Source organism: Myotis brandtii, unplaced genomic scaffold (assembly GCF_000412655.1).
Source record: "Myotis brandtii unplaced genomic scaffold, ASM41265v1 scaffold606, whole genome shotgun sequence".
Classification (NCBI taxonomy): domain Eukaryota; kingdom Metazoa; phylum Chordata; class Mammalia; order Chiroptera; family Vespertilionidae; genus Myotis; species Myotis brandtii.
The window spans coordinates 360,654-377,499 of NW_005370297.1; the positions used below are offsets into that span (position 1 = coordinate 360,654).

General features: G+C 44.2%; 1 protein-coding gene across 19 annotated transcripts in view; it reads right to left on the minus strand.

The window, feature by feature from the left end:
* PTPRD (protein tyrosine phosphatase, receptor type, D) overlaps positions 1–16,846 on the minus strand; it is an 865,179-nt gene that overhangs the window by 10,017 nt on the left and 838,316 nt on the right. For all 19 annotated transcript variants that reach the window (XM_014550614.1, XM_014550624.1, XM_014550612.1 and 16 more), the window contains 4 exons: positions 4,785–5,070; positions 4,174–4,352; positions 3,450–3,576; positions 2,181–2,306 (listed from right to left, as the gene is read on the minus strand). In XM_014550614.1, coding sequence (XP_014406100.1) covers positions 2,181–2,306; positions 3,450–3,576; positions 4,174–4,352; positions 4,785–5,070 — 718 coding nt within the window. The remainder of the gene's footprint in view (positions 1–2,180; positions 2,307–3,449; positions 3,577–4,173; positions 4,353–4,784; positions 5,071–16,846) is intronic.

Genomic DNA, 16,846 nt, shown 5'->3' on the forward strand with positions numbered 1-16,846 from the left:
GAGACCCAAAGTTTGCCTCTGAAACCCAGGTGGAACCTATACACTCTTTCAAAAATTTGTGAATCCAATCACTTCTTAATATTGAAAGGAGCGTCCAGACATGTCATCGAGAGCAGAGAGTTTGCTATTGACACAACTTTGCGTCTGCTGGGCTTGCTTCTTTCTAGCATTGCGAAATGACCAACAGTGACATGGAAAAGAGCGGACACAGATGAGGTAGCTGCTGTTAACCTGGACGGCCCACATGTCTCAGAGGCATACAACTTCCAGACAATGGCAGGACAGACAACATGCGCCTTGTGACCGACTATGCTGCTGAGTAGGAAGTGAGTGGATCAGAGAGATTGCTAGCACACAAATGCTCTATTCTCCAAAAGGACTCTTCCTGGCTGACCACGGGAATTAAGGCGTGTAGGGGGTTTGAACTCAGACAAAGCCAAACACGGAGAGGAAACAGGTGATGGAAAAGAAGACTTTTTTTTTTCTACAGTGATTAGCAAGCAACACTGCTTTGACTCATGAAGTATAAATGGTTTGAAAAGAAGATACTAAGGCATTGCTGATTCCTCCCGGAATTTTACAGTATTTTTGGAAGCACAACAAAAGCAGAAGGGGCTTCTGTTTACAGGAGCAGGAATAACAATTATGCCCATCACCTTTCTCCCCAGAGGCTAGACAATGCAGGCCTGTCGTCCTCTGAATGTTCTTTCTGACCACAGTTGCTTTCAACAGCAAGAAGAGGTCTTCAGCACAAACCCTTACTCTTCAGCGGAGAGACCACTTGGCTCCACTTCCAGGCTACCTGTTCAACAACACTCTATCCGTAAGCGCCAACTTGCTTTCTAAACTGGGAAGTTGAGATTAGAAACACACTAGGAGCACAGACAGCAAATGTTTTGTCAGCTAGGAAGACTATTCAATCACAGGAAGCCTTTAAAAAGCAAACAAAGGCATGCCCAAGTTGCTGCCTCACTGTTTCTTTTGAGTATTGTGATTAGATTTAATTTGGGCAGGAGAGGAGTGGTGAAGAACGTTATCATTAGAAATGGTTGCTGAGTTTGCTTAGAATGCAAGTAACATTTTTTCATTCACGTATCTTGCTCCCAATTCTGAAAGGGCATTATTATTAGCATTATTTTTTAAACAATGGGGTGGGACACCAAGGTATGCTTACTTGGGCAGCTCAAAAACTATACCTAGGAACTTCACTGCTGCCTTGAGTAGAGTCACTTTCCGAGTAGTTAAGACTTCAGATTTTCTAGCATTAACAGGTCTGTCACCTGGGCCAACCAGCCTGCTAACCAATTTCTCTTTCACTTTAGGTCAACCGCCAGGTCCCCAGCTTTGGGGGTTAGTGGACAATCTCTAAACATGAGTACTGGCTGAGAAATCAGCTTTCCAGAAAACACACACAAACAATGGATCAAGTAAATAGCTTTACACTGGAGTTTTACTCGACCCACCCATTGTGACAGCTCCAGATACAAAGCAGGCTTTGGACTGAACCCCTCTCCCCCAAGATGTATTTGTAATCACGGTTGCAGAGTGGTTAAAGGCAAGGATATGAAAGTTTCTGCACAGAACATCTTACATCAGAGCTGAACTTTGGACTCAGCAATCTAGACAAGAAATGCAGAATGAAAATTAGCCAGCAAGGGTCGTGGGTGCACAGCTCTCACGGACAGACACATTAGCACACCAAGGAATAAACCACGCCAGCAATCAAATTAGAATGTGCAAAGCTTGTCAGATTCCTCTAAAAAATGCCATTTGCTCTGCGGTTTTAAAATCATACCAAATTAACCTCCAAGCCCACATGACCTACAGGGCTTTGCAAAACAACAACATATTTACAGCCTCAAGTAATGAAGAAGTCAAGGAAGTTCCAAAGAGAATGTGCTGAGAAGGTGAACATCAGCGCAGCCAACCAATCAGTAAACGCTTCCATAATAATAAATAATAATAATAATAATAATAAAAAGTCCTCTAGGATGAGTGATCTCTTCACTAGGGAATATGGCCACTGGCCAATGTTTCTCCCAGAGGAGCACTTTAGACCAGCGGTCGCCAACTGGTGGTCGGTGGACCACTGGTGATCCGTGCGGTCCGAAAGGTTGGCGACCACTGCTTTAGACTACTTTTCAACTAATGGTTGAGAGCATAAGACTGTGCCAACTTACCCTGGCATCTGTGACCTTGAATTCCCTTAGGATATATTGTGGCATGTTGTATTCAGCCATGGGATCTACAACAAAGTACTGGTATCTTGCAGATCGTTCTGCTGGCCAGTATTGGTGACATTTCTCCTAAAAGGAGAGACGATTCATGTTAACTATACACCATGTAAATAAACTTTGTCTATCATCTAGTTATCTATATAACTCTTTCTCTCATTAATAAAATTCAAGCCCATTCCAGTTGCATGTGACTCATTTTTTTCTTTGAACCCATAAGTTTCCTGAGGATAGGGAAATCCTATAGTTCAATCCTTGCCAATAGCATCAAGCACAGTACTTGGAATATAATTGGTGGTAATATATTTCTGTCAAATTGAATACTTCGATCGAGTAAGCAACTTCATACCTACAAGTTATCCAAATAATTACATCAGTCCTTGGGCATAAGGTTGGTCCTGTCAATCACACATTGCATCACTTTAGCAGACCTGGACCACTGTGGTTAGGGATGAAGAGAACCATCAAGTGTGAACGGACAAAGAAACCTCTGAATTGATTGGGTCCAATCACTCTAGTCAGCCCAGGCAGTTTTAATGACTTAATGACCTTGTAGAATAATCAGGTCATTTTCCTAGTTCTTTTTCTCTCTCTTTGGGGCCTAAAAGCTATGTTTTAGACACATTCCTACAAAGAAAAGAGATAGAATATCTCAAACAAATATAGCAAAATGCTCACTTGCATCTATTGAATTTAAGGGGTAAGTCTTGATGTATCTCTAATACTATTTTCTGAATATTTTCAGGATAATCACTTTTTAAAAGTGGATCTGAAATTACCTTAGAAAAACGATGTAAATTTCCAACACTTTATTCAATGAGGGTAAATGGTGAGCAAGTACAAATTTGCCTCAGGGATGAGAGTCAAATTACTTCCTACAGAGACATGATGGCCCCTGTGCTCCTGAAACTCCAGTTCGTCCAGAGTGAAAGGAAATGAGGATGTGTTGAGAGTCAGGGCAGAAGTCAAGGAGCATCTGCTTACTTATTTGTCTCTCTGATTGTGTTTCACTGAAAAAAGAAAACTAGATCTTTCTTCAAAACACACAAATGAAAGAACTGGATGTGGCTTTGTAAGTTAAAAACCGACCCAGAGTAATGAGTGCCCAGTGTTTCAGGAGTACCCTGACTGTCAAAGAATGGCTCTGGCACTCCAGTCATTGACATGAAACCCCCACTTCTCCATGACGGAAATGTCTTATGAGGAGACACTCACTCTGCCCATCTCACGCAGCTTGGTGAGCATCACCACGATGGTGGAGTTGTGTTCCCAGAGCATCCGCCAGAAGTCTTCAGTGGTCTCCGCCAAGGGTCCCTGGGTAGCAATGTAGGCTTTCTGTTGTCTGAATTACCGAGAATGAAAATAGCATGTTACAATAACCAGAGAACACATAAAGGTTCACATTTGCTATGTAAACATCCAACCCAGTAATAAAACTGAAAATATATCATTCATGCAATTGCAGTAAATGTCCATTAAGATTGTGTCATCAAATAACATTTATTACATTTTGGGGACTTAGCAAAAGAAACGGCTTTGTTAATATTATGATGTATGTCTATCATTATTATTTAAATTTTAGCGCAACACTAATGGCTCAATTTCATGTGCATACAAATCGTTTAGGGAACAGTTGTGGGGCATCAATTTGAAGACATGACTTTTACATAATCTATTAAATTTATGAAATATGGTACAAAACAGCTTTTTTTAAAATTAATTCCTTCTGAGGGAAGCATGCAGGAGGCCAGATTAACAACTCCATGACAGCTTCTTCTTACTTCTATCCAAAATAATAGAAAACAAATACCACAGGATTGACTGCTGACCTACGCAGAAAGAAAATGCTTTGACTTGAGATAAAATTCATTCTGGCTATGAAACTAGGGCACATGCAAATATCAAGGCTTCGGATTGTCAGGGGAACAAGAGTATATACCTGTATCCATCAATAAAACTGGCATTGATGTAATCAGATCCTTCTACTCCTCGGATAGGCTGCAGGCATACCCTTGTGGATTCATATGGCATAATATTAACAAGGCGATTTTTGAATTTATTACATGGAAGATTGGCACTGATGAATCTTGAGGTGTGAGCTTTAGAGCTGGCTAGACGCTGTTGAATAGAAAAAAAAGGAAAAATCTGACAAAGATAATTTTAGCCTATGGTTTGAATGCAGCATACCTGAGAGTTCCTCTTTAGAGATAAAGCTTTGGTTTACTTCAAAGTAAATGACACATCAAACTGCGCTGCCTTTCACTTCTACCTAATGGACTTCCTATAGCCTACTGAATTTTTAAATATTATGTTCTATGGGTATGATCTCTCAGTTTAAATTAGGGTACAAAAGAGCTCAAGGTATTAGGAAGCATGGAATAGAAGAGGAAAAGAGGAAGAAAGTGTTTTATAGTCAGACACCTGAGGGAGGGCAAAGTCAAGTGAATCTTGTCACTTGACAAATTTGAAAGGGTCAGAAAGGAAAGCCAGGACTCAGACAATCTGCGAATGACTTGCTCCTGAATTACCACATCACCCCCAATGTCATACCTTAAATTCAAGCTCCATTCCTGTGACATTCTCTCCTGTCTCTATTTGTGTCAGCTTCTGAATGTAGGCATACAGGTTTCTCGCCGGCACTTCGGTATTTCCACAAGTCACTGCTTCCAGCAGCGCATCATGGATAAAGATGTACTGGTCTTCTGTTTGCACCATGTAATTCCTCTGGGCTCTCATTAAAGTTACATGGCCATAAATATCTGCAGTTTTTTCATGCTTTATTCTTTCTAACATGGCATCTATTACAATGAAACAACCAGTCCGGCCAACTCCCGCACTACAAGAAAGACAAAGAGAAAGGTTTAAATAAATCTTTTAGGAAATTAACATATAATATAAGCATTTTCATTATTCTTGTGAACTAGGTTTCCAACCCATTAATTCTACTCAAATGGCTGTTGTGATGATTTTGGAGCACTCTAAAGTCAAGTATTATCAAGTCGCCATAACCAATGGGTAGGGAACAATGTACCAAGTGAAATTAGTTTGATTTCAACATGTAAAAATATTAAATCCATAATTACTATGCTCTTTGATCACATCATACAAACTAGACATTATTTTGAAACCATTATGAAAAAAAACCCCACTAACATTTAGGCTGTTTATACTAGAAAAATATTTTTAAATGGTCAATATCTAACTAGGCTATATATTTTTGCAAACCATCTTAGGCTATTTTAGTTCAATTGACAGAAAAAGAACTAGTAAATCACTTGACTTGAAATATTTCATATTTTAAAAGTCAGCAAAAAATTCTAAAACCAACCTAGTTTGAAGTGTGTAATTAAAATAGTAAAATGTTGTTGCACACTAAAAATAGTGCAGGGTATTCTCAGTGGAGAAAAATCCTTAATAAAGAGCAAGCCCTAGAGAGTGTGGGCGTGTTTCTAGTTTTTACTCCCTTTTCTTTCAGAGTTGAATATATTTTGAAATTCCAGGTGAAATTCAAGTATTCTATGTGGGAAAATTAAAGCTCCACTCTTATTCTGAAGACATTCTGAGGCATTTTATAAACTCCATCCCTTTTGGACTTTATGGGTCATTTTTCAGTTGGTAGAAACTGATTCAAAGAAGAGGAGGTGAGAGAGTCAACAAAGCACAAAGACAAGATCTGCCGCTGCAAGGAGACAATCTAACCTACTTAACTGGGTCACAGGGTCAGATAGTAGAAACATTGGAATTTCCTCCTGTGTTGAAAAGTAAATTAACAAAATAACACATCTGTGTTCTTAAATCTCAAGGGGAGCCTTCTTTATCTCTTATCAATTCATTTAGGCTGAGTCTATTTATGTATCAAGTATGCTTGAATAGAAAATGCTTGGTCATGGATGGTTACCTGGCTGGGAAACATGTAATCAATAGGTATATATCACCAGCTTAGATACCATGTAACAGATGGCCTCCTTCAATCACTACATGCCACTGTCTCCCATTTACGTGTGCACATGTCCATCTCTTCATTCGATGAACAATGAAGTACTTTGCTAGGTGACAGAGAGGATACAACATTAGAGATGACTTAGGTCCTACCTTAAAGATCTCAGAGTCTACTCTACATAACTATTTATAAGACAAGAAATAAAGGATATTTTGGGCGTGATATGGCATTTGCACCAAGATGGAAGAACAGAAAGGATGGTGAACTGAGGTGGCTGAATAGTAAAAGAGAAGGAATGGCTTTTGCAATTGTACTGCTGGCTCTGGGAGCTCCATGTGACACTTTCTAGAGCTGGTGAGGCACCTATGCAGGGAACATAAAGAACGCCAAATGAGTTTAATGAGCATGAGGGTGCCTGAGTCAACTTAAATGGCAATTTCTCTCCAGCCAAGTAGCTGCAAGGTGGTAAGTGAGCATTTTGCAACAAGTAATACTTTTAAACTACTGAGCAGTATAGACCAAATCCAGCTTCCATACAGGAGACCTGAAGTTTGTGGACGAGGTTACGTGGGATGATGATATGACCTCTATTTAAAAATTGCTTACATCTCTTCATGTCCTGTCAGGCACAAAAAATGACTGTCAGTATCTAGTCAGAGAGCCTCTGGATATGATTCTAAGACTCCATTCAAGGTTTAAACCACAAAATGACATCATGTTGAGATGGAATATAAAATACTTCTGGGACACAAAGCCTTAGAAATGACAGCACATTTGTTAGTACAACACAGTTGGGAAAACCCATGCACTGAGAACCACAACGCCCCGCTTTATTTGGTTGGAATAAACCTGTGAAACGGTAAGTTTTCCCTGATATTCCCCACCCTGACAATCTGTACCCTCCCATCCCCCAGCAGGACTCATCACCCCATGTTCTAGATCCCCTGCTGTCGTAACACTTTACTACTGCAGTCCCAGTCACAACAAAGTATTAATTAGTCTGCTAGGGCCTCATCCACAAGTCATAGAGCATCTCCTAGGAGCAGAAACTGCATTTCTGTCCCCTTGGTGTGCCCTGCACCAAGCATGCAGTCAGTGCTCACCAATGTTGAGGGAGTAAGTGAATGGATGAGTCATTGGCACGGCAGGCCCTCTGTAATGAGCAGCCCACCCAGAATCAGTGAGCCTACTGCGGAGGCAGGGCTCTCCAGTCCGTGAGAGAAATCCCACATTTGACCACAGTTCAGAACTACGCGGAGTCCACCTGAAGGTTGCGCCACCATCCCTTGATAGGCAATAGAGAGACAGGTAAACGCTTCGAGCCATTTCCATGTCTTAATCTCTTGATATGCCACTGCATGTCCATGAAAAGAAACTTAGTAAGACTTAACCTAGAAAAGGGAGGCAGCCCCCATGTTTGGCAGGTTCTAAGACCATGAATAATATATATTAAACCACACAATATGCTTAAAAACTGAGTCCTAATATGTCAAGTCAATTCTAGATAATGACAAGAATATTTTCTCAAAATATGCCCCAGGGACCATTCCAAATGTGTGGATTATGCATAGTTCTATATGCTGGCAGAAAGATACCACAGAATCTTGCAAAATTGTTAGGAATAACTCTAGATCCAAGCGATATCAACCTTTTCATGGTGGTAATGAAGCATTTTGTTCCCTAAAAATAGGGAGGGGAAAAAATCAAATATGTGCCTGAGGTCTAAATCATGAATTGTGGGAAAACAAAAAAGAGAGATTAAGATGGTGAAAAACCTACTTTTTCTCCCCCAAACATAAAATATTGTTAGCTGCCCAGCCTTGGTGTTCAGATGGAAGATGGGGAAGGAGCAGATCCTTGGAACTTGTGAGTTACCTCTTCTCTAAAATAAAGAGTTCTTAAGGGTTTTAGATGGGAGAGGTGTCTCTTAGCTTGAAGCAAGACCATGAGATTCAAGATACTTTTTCCGGATACCAATGGCTAAATGCCCTTGAGAAAGTCACTTAACCTTTCTCCTGTTTTTCTTAAATTCTGATAATTAACATAATGATAATGTGGGAATAGTGATGATTAACATAAAGGAAGAGGCAGTTACTTTGTAGGTACAGAATCCAATCCCTGAAGCTGACTACAAAGAACAGACAATGTTAAATCTGGGAAAATTATGATAGAATCACCACTGGATAATTTAACATTGGGCTTTCAAAATCTTGCTTTACCCTACCTCCTTAGCTGCTTCCCTTTTCTTTTCCTATTTCCAATAAATAATATCTAAGGTTGGAGGAATTTTCTGCTTTCCCATATACTGGGATGGTAAATGAGATGGCAGTAAAATGCCTTCCTACCCCAGGGCATGGTCCCTGGGAGGCATTCCGCAAATATGTCCATTTCCTTTTCCCTTCTGTGAGTCATAACATTCGGGAACTTCCCTGAACTCATTCCTAGTGCTAGCAGCAGATAGTCAAACAGGGACTCAAATGCAGGCTCTGAGATGCTACACTTTACACCACATTTCATGGCACCGCCATTGTTTCACATGGCTTTCTGTCATTTGGGGCAGCGACAATTGTCAAATACAGTGACTTTCTTGTGGCTCACCCCTCAATAACATCCCTTTAGTACTGTTTATTCTAAATGCAGTTTTCTTGAAAAGTCTTTCTTGGTTTCTAAGATACCGATTGGGGAAGTATGGGGAACGTCAGAGACAATTCTTTTGGGGTCGATGGTAGGAAGGGAAAAAATTTTATAATTATCTCAAACACAAAATAAGCTGAAACATGTAACACATAACAGTAGCAAACAACAACAACAAAAAAAACTGTGACTCTGTAATGGTTTATAGACTCCATGACCTTTTAGAAGTTCTATCAAGTTGGAAAGGAAAAACAAAGATCAACCTTGTTATCTTCAGAAATCTACCAAAACTCCTTTAGATTGCTCCTCAGTAAGGAATATTCCCCCCATTAGATCCATGTGCTGATTATTCCCCTGTCTCTCTGGATTTTTCCATCTGTAGCTCTTTCCCTAATTTGAATACCCCTGTCAGCCCCCAAAATGTAGTTAAATATCCCCAAAGTTCTGTCCTGCTTTCTCTCATTCCCCTTCATGGTTCAGCAATACAATGGATTTCTAAAGTGATAGCATAAGGGAAGACATCTATTTCAAACTACCCTCAAATTTCTCAAGAAATATAAAGATTCTCAGATTAATATCTTCTCTGCTCAAATCTGCTCTTCTCACTCTCACTCTTTCAGGTCTAAAATTTAAGAACCAGCTTAGCCTGTGTTTGCCTCTTTCCCTGCACAATAATAAATTATACATTTCTGTGCATCCAACCTCTACAATTTTATTCAACTATTCATCAGTGGTGTGCTGGAGTTGGCAAAAGCCAATTGCTCAAATGAAAATTTCTGCTTAAATATATATAAAAATAAAGGTAATATTCAAAACACATTGCTTCTAATTATTTTGCATTTATGCTCTTGAGGTGGAAAGATATTATATAATGGGGTGCTACTGAGTATCATTCAGTGCTGTCACATTTGTAGCTTGAAATTGGCCATGGTGGGAGTACTTACACCAAGTAAATTGGTAAACCCCCCCCCCCCAGACACTAGTGAGCGGAACTGGTTGTTATACTTTATTAGCACAGACTGACTATCCTAATTCATCCATTCCCATCACCTAGGGACAGACAGGAAAGTGCCTATTATTTTGTCCTTCCATCCGCAGTTGCTATATACTCTGTCATATGCCTCTGCAGGCAATTACCCACACATACTTACTGAGTGCTTACCATGTGCCAAACTCAGGAAAGTGGTGAGCAAAACACACATGGGCCTTTCCTCAGGGAAATTACAGGTTGTGTGTGTGCGCGTGTGTGTGTGTGTGTGTGTGGGGTGGGGGTTAGATGTTAAATAATCATGTGAATAAATGTATAATTATAAATCTCAGCAACTGCTGTGAGGTAAATGTGCAGGATGTTAGCACAATACCTTTGAAGAAATGCCATTTAAATTGGTGCTCAGTGGTTGAGTTTCAACCTATAACCCGGGAGGTCATGGTTCAATTCCCAGGCAAGGCACATGCCCGGATTGCAGGCTCGATTCCCAGTAGGGGGTGTGCAGGAGGCAGCCGATCAATGCAATAAAAAGAATAAATTGATACCTGTTAAGGACTGAATTGTGTCCCCTAAAAATTCATGGTGACTGTGTTTAGAGATAGGGCCTTTAGGACGGTAATTAAGGTTACATGAAGTCTTAAGGGTGGGGCCTGAACCCAGTTGGACTTTACAAGAGTAAGAAGAGGCACAGAGCTCTCCCTGGGCACATGCATGGGAGAGCCCACGTAAGGCCACAGCTAGCAGGTGGCATCTGAAGCCAAGAAGAGCGGGCTCACCAGAAACCAGCCCTGACGGCATCTCACTCTTAGACTTCCGGCCTCCTGAACTGAGAGGAAAATATTTTTATTATCTAAGACACCTGGTTTGTGGTACTTTTGTTATGGCAGCCCTAGCAGACCACTACTAGGGCAAGGTTAATTTTACTGAGTGAAAAGGGTAGAAAAGCATTTGGGGAGAGATGCTATTCCAAAGGAAGTGTCCTGGAGTGGGAAATAGCTTAGCATATTTGTATAACTAAAAAGAAAGCCAGGGAGGCTGAAAGGCAGTGAGGGGGAAAGGGCATGCTCCACATACTTATTTTCCATTTTTTTAAAGTACTGTTTATAACATTTTTTATTAAACATAGAACTGTATTAATAGCAGTTATTTAAAATAACTGCATGTTCATAAATAGGCAATAAACAGGAAATAGCTATATATATAAAAGGCTAATATGCAAAGAGTCTCCTTGGGAGTTCGACCAGGAGACTGGGAGTTCGATCGCTTGCTATGATGTGCACTGACCACCCGGGGGTGGTGTGGAATGAAGGAAGGCCCCAGCCAGCAGCAGGCAGCCAGGGAAGGGAGGCTCCGGCTGGCCCTGATCACCGCCCAGGCCGAGGAATTTCGTGCACTGGGCCTCTAGTGTTTATTATAAGAGTCATGGCTTTCCCTGAGATGCCGGCAAATCAAACATATTTTAAGCTTTCCCACCTCTAGGCCTTTGCTAATGCAGGTCCTTCCTCCTTCTTATCACGTCTACCTGTGATACCTACCATCCACCCAGACTCAGCTCATGTGCTGCATCCAGGATCAAGACTCCCCTTGGTTTAGTCCTCCTTGGATCCCATGTAACTATACCTCTCTCTCTTTTTATTGATTTCAGAGATTGGAAGGGAGAGGAAGAGAGAAATAGAAATATCAATGATAATAGAGAATCACTGATCGACTGCCTCCTTCATGTCCAGGATCAAGCCCACAACCTGGACATGTGGCCTGACACAGAATCCAACCATGACCTCCGAGTTCATGGGCTGATGCTCAACCACTGAGTCACACTGGCTGGGCGGCAACTATACCTCTTTATTAGCAACTGCCTTGCCTTATTTTTGTTTTCTGGTTATTATGTTTATACCAGTTGATAATCTCCTGGAAGGGAATGACAACAGCTTTCTTGTCTCTATTGCCTTTGATAGTTTCTCATGGCAACTGCCATGCCAGGGAAATCGGAGGTGCTCAATGTGAGTTGCAAAGTTTTAAAAAACGTAAGTTTAAAAATATGAAACTCCCCTCTGAATCAATGATACATATACAGGAATATTCCCTAAAGCCCCCAGCATGGGAATATTTTTTGATAGATGTTTACAAAGATAGAGAGAGATCCTCTAACTTAAGGAGATGGCAACAAGCCATGCTTACGCTTGCTTTACTCCAGTTGCTCAGGAATGAGGAACCTCAGGCACTACTTTTTTTTTCCCCTTAAGAAACTGAGCGATGAAAATTCTGAGCTTTTAAATGTATGCCAGCCTCGTTTTGTTCGAATTTCCAAGTTCCCATAGCAGCACATATTTTACTCCCTTCTCCAGTTTACTCTATTTTTCACCCATCTTGGGTGTCTGAGTGCGGTGCACCTCTCAAAATGAAGGATTGTAGTTCTAAAAGCAAATGCATTTTTCTTTGATCCTGAAAATTCAGCTCCCCGTAGCAGTGATAATGACGGAACCCCATTTAGTGCTGTTTGTTTTTCATCATTTCAACAGCCTTCAACCTGAAACATGATAAGAACAGCAAAGCTGATAAACCACCCTTATTTTTATCTGTTTTCTGTCGGGGTAGTTGCCAAGCACAGAGACTGATTTTTCTAAATAACTTAAACAAAAGAAAAAAAGGAGTGCATAACCCGTGATTCAGGCTGAGGCCAGCACAATTCAGTACATTTTCCATGTTACCGAATTTTCCAGCAGAAAGGGAAGAGGACAGCACTTTTAAACCAAGCCTAGCATTAGGCTGGTCCGTTACCCTTGAAGTAAGACCGGCTTTCTAAGTTATCTTCTAGTAAGGACGATGATTCAACTAAAATTATCGACAAACTTTTGCCTTAAAAATAAGCCGAACCAAAACAAAACAAAACAAAACTAGAGGCCCGATGCATGAAATCCATGCAAAGGGATCGGTTTCAGTGAGCGACAGACTGTGCAATCCATTAAACAAGTGTGCCTACTAGGAAATTGCTATTACTTCAATATTATCATTCATCCAGTTACAGCATTTGTTTTCAATTTCTAAAAACATGATTGAGTTAGTCCCACGAGTTGAAATATGCTTAATGTCCCGTGATGTGATACGGTAGTAATGTACAAAAGGAAAACATTAAGAGTCGTAAGGGGGCTATTTTGTGCTAAACTCATTCTGGGGATGTGCTTAAGAACTGGCTTTCCTGATGAATCTGGTGGAGTTTTCATGCTGACCCTTTACTGATACTTCACTCAGCTGGCAAAGAAAGACGATAGAATTAGGAGGTTTTACAGTACATTTAGTTGGGTCCAAAACAGTAAAATATAGACCCCAAATCATGGTAAGTATTCTGTACATATATCAGCTCATAATTTGATCGGATTTTACAGTTAGCAATGACAAGAATGGCATTTGTGAACTGCAAGAATATTAAAAAAGAACATCTATGAAAATGGATTCAGTTTTATGACTATGACTAAGAATTATAAGATGGATTAGATGGTTATCCTGATAAAACTATGAAGTGATCTTGATATGGCTGGGTGATGGTTGGCAGCTCTTTGCCATTCAGACTTGGTCCTGCCATACAGTGCCAGCTTTTGGGGAGTGGGTTTCAGAAAGCATGGGGTACGTCACAGAGGGGAGCATGCTAAGTAGAGTTAGGTTAAGCAAATGTAAGGATGCGACCACCAGACCCTTGGTCACTCTAGAAAGAAAAAGTGCACTTCACCCTTGTGTGGCATCCTCTGATGAGCACAAGTTCACACCTCAACACAGAGAACCTGACCTGATCAGGACCCTAGTCTAGAATATTGAGAGGTCAGGGTGACCTATCCAGACCATATTTCCTTGGGGCATTTTATTTTTCCATGGTAGGTGAAGGGGGGTTTCACATCTACACTAATAAAAGAGAAGCATGGTAATTGGCGTACGACCACTACCCTTCCCATTGGCTAATCAGGGAAATATGCTAATTAACTGACAGCCAAGATGGCGGCCGGCAGCCAGGCAGCTTGAAACTAACATGAGGCTTGCTTCCTTCAGTGACGGAGGAAACCAACGTTCCCCGCCTGCCTTGCAGGCCTCTGAGCCTGCAGTTTGAACATTGTAACAAACATAGAAGCTAAAAAAAATCCCAGAAACCAGCTTTCAGTGAGCTGGGATCTCAGAGCTGGAGTCAGAGCTGGAGTTATACATTGTTTCGAACCGAAACAACCCAGATACCTACTTTCAGCAGCGGAGGCCTAAGAGCTGGAGCCTCAGAGCTAAAGCTGGCCCAGAATAAAAAAAGGAAAAAGAAAAAAAGGAGCGGTGGGGCGCTTCCGTCACCCGCCAGCCTGAAAACAGCCCTCAGACCCTCTCCCAGACTGGCCAGGCACCTCAGTGGAGACCCCCACCCTGATCCAGGACACCCTTCAGGGCAAACCAGCCGGCCCCCACCCATGCACCAGGCCTCTATTCTATATAGTAAAAGGGGAATATGCCTCCCAGCACCGGGATCAGCAGAGCTGTGAGGCCTCCCGGCACCGGGAGCAGCGTGACAGGGGGCAGCGCCCCAACCCCTGGATTGGCCCTGCTCTGTGCAACCCCTCCCCATCAACCCTGCCTTGAGTGTGACAAGGGGCGGCGCCTCAACCCCCCAATCGGCCCTACCCTGAGCATGACTGAGGGTGGCATCGCAACCTCCCGATCCGCCCTGCTCTGTGCCTGATACGGGGGAGCTCCCCACCCTCTGATTGCCCTGGGGCTCTGTGTGTGACAGGGGGCGGTGCCCCAACTCCCCAATCGGCCCTGCTCTGTGGGTGATAGAGGGCGGCGCCCCAACCCCCTGATCGGGCCTGCTCTGTGGGTGATAGAGGGCGGCGCCCCAACCCCCTGATCGGGCCTGCTCTGTGGGTGATAGAGGGCGGCGCCCCAACCCCCTGATCGGGCCTGCTCTGTGGGTGATAGAGGGCGGCGCCCCAACCCCCTGATCGGGCCTGCTCTGTGGGTGATAGAGGGCGGCGCCCCAACCCCCTGATCGGGCCTGCTCTGTGGGTGATAGAGGGCGGCGCCCCAACCCCCTGATCGGGCCTGCTCTGTGGGTGATAGAGGGCGGCGCCCCAACCCCCTGATCGGCCTTGCTCTGTGTCACAGGGTGCGGCGCCCCAACCCCCTGATCCGCCCTGCTCTGTGTGTGACAGGGGGCAGCGCCCCAACCCCTGGATTGGCCCTGCTCTGTGCAACCCCTCCCCATCAACCCTGCCTTGAGTGTGACAAGGGGCGGTGCCTCAACCCCCCAATCGGCCCTACCCTGAGCATGACTGAGGGTGGCATCGCAACCTCCCGATCCGCCCTGCTCTGTGCATGACAGGGGGCGGTGCCCCAACTCCCCAATCGGCCCTGCTCTGAGCCCGACCAGGGGCTGCACCTAGGGATTGGGCCTGCCCACTGCCACCCGGGAGCAGGCCTAAGCCAGCAGGGCATTATCTCCCGAGGGGTCCCAGACTGCGAGAGGGCACAGGCCGGGCTGAGGGACCCCCCCCCCCAGTGCACAAATTTTTGTGCACCGGGCCTCTAGTCTATAATAATAAAAGCCTAATATGCTTATTGGACTGGACGTCCTTCCAGACATCCTTCCGGATGACCTAGACAAAGCTGTGGCTGCGATGGTGGGTGGGGGCTGAGGCAGAGGCGGCCACGGCAGCAGGGGCTGATCCCTTTGCATGGATTTCATGCATCGGGCCTCTAGTAACATAATAAGAGCAGAGATAGGGTGAGGGCTGGTCCCTGCACCCATGTGCAGCAGCTGAGATCCTGGAGGGTTATATCAGCAGCAAAAGTCCACACTGAGGAGCATGGGGTCTCCCCACACCCAATCCCCAACACAGAGCACCAGGGCCAGGAAGAGGAGCCTGCATAGCATTGGGCAGTGAAAATCAGCAGAGCCTCAGTCTACCTGGAAGAGGAGGGAGTCTGCTAGAAAGCCGGGTGCTCTCTTAAAGGGCCAATGCACAGGGTCTTGCTCTGTCACTCACCCAGAGATCTGGAGGACCAGCCACTGAGGTCCCTGTCCTGTATCCCTATCCCACACCGCCCTCGGGTGCCATCTTCCAAGGCTTGGACACCCCTATTCTTACAGCACCACCTGGGAAGTGCACTAGGCAGGACCTCCAACTGCTGGTGACACCACCTGCCAAGCTCCAGTCCTGCAGAGAGGGCTGTTGGCTGCTCCCAGCAGGGACCTCTGATGTGTTCTTTTCCTGGAAAAGCTCTAGGCAGACACTCCGACAGTCACTGAGTTGTGTGGATTTGGAACACTGGCCAGTCTTGCATGCCTCCTGCAGACTCAGCCAGCACGACCCCCAATGGGAGACTGTTTTGATCTGTCCTCCCAAGTCCCAATGGCTCTGCCCTGCTGAGCTCAGCTTCACTGAGGGATTGGAGTAGCTGGGTCTTCGGAGTGCTTCTCTCTGGGAGCGTCTTGCTGGGGACACAGATGGGTGCTGGGTTCTGGGGCGCTGGTGTGGGGCAACCATCCTTACCACCCTGAGAGCACAACTGGCACCGCTCTCTCCAAAGGGAGACACACTTGACCTGTCCTCCTGACTTTTAGTGGCTCGGCCTACTGAGCTCGCTCCAGCAAAGGGGCCAGATGGCTGCACCCATCTGAACCTGCAGTGAGCTGCCTCTAGGGCAGTGGTCGGCAAACTGTGGCTCGGCAAACCGCAGCTCACGAGCCACATGCGGCTCTTTGGCCCATTGAGTGTGGCTCTTCCACAAAATACCGGCTCTTCCACAAAATACCGACTTCTGCGCATGGACCATGAAGTTTCAATCGCACTGTACGTGCGCGCTTGCACGTGGTATTTTGAGGAAGAGCCACACTCAAGGGGCCAAAGAGCCCCATGTGGCTCGCGAGCTGTAGTTTGCCATCCACGGCTCTAGGGGAACTAGGGTCAGAGACTCAGGCGGAAAATGGCTCTGAACTAGGGGGCACTTTCCCCCACTGAGTGCCCGATTGTGCTGCCCCCAAGTATGAGACCCACTAGCCCAGGGGTGAGGAACTTCTGGCCC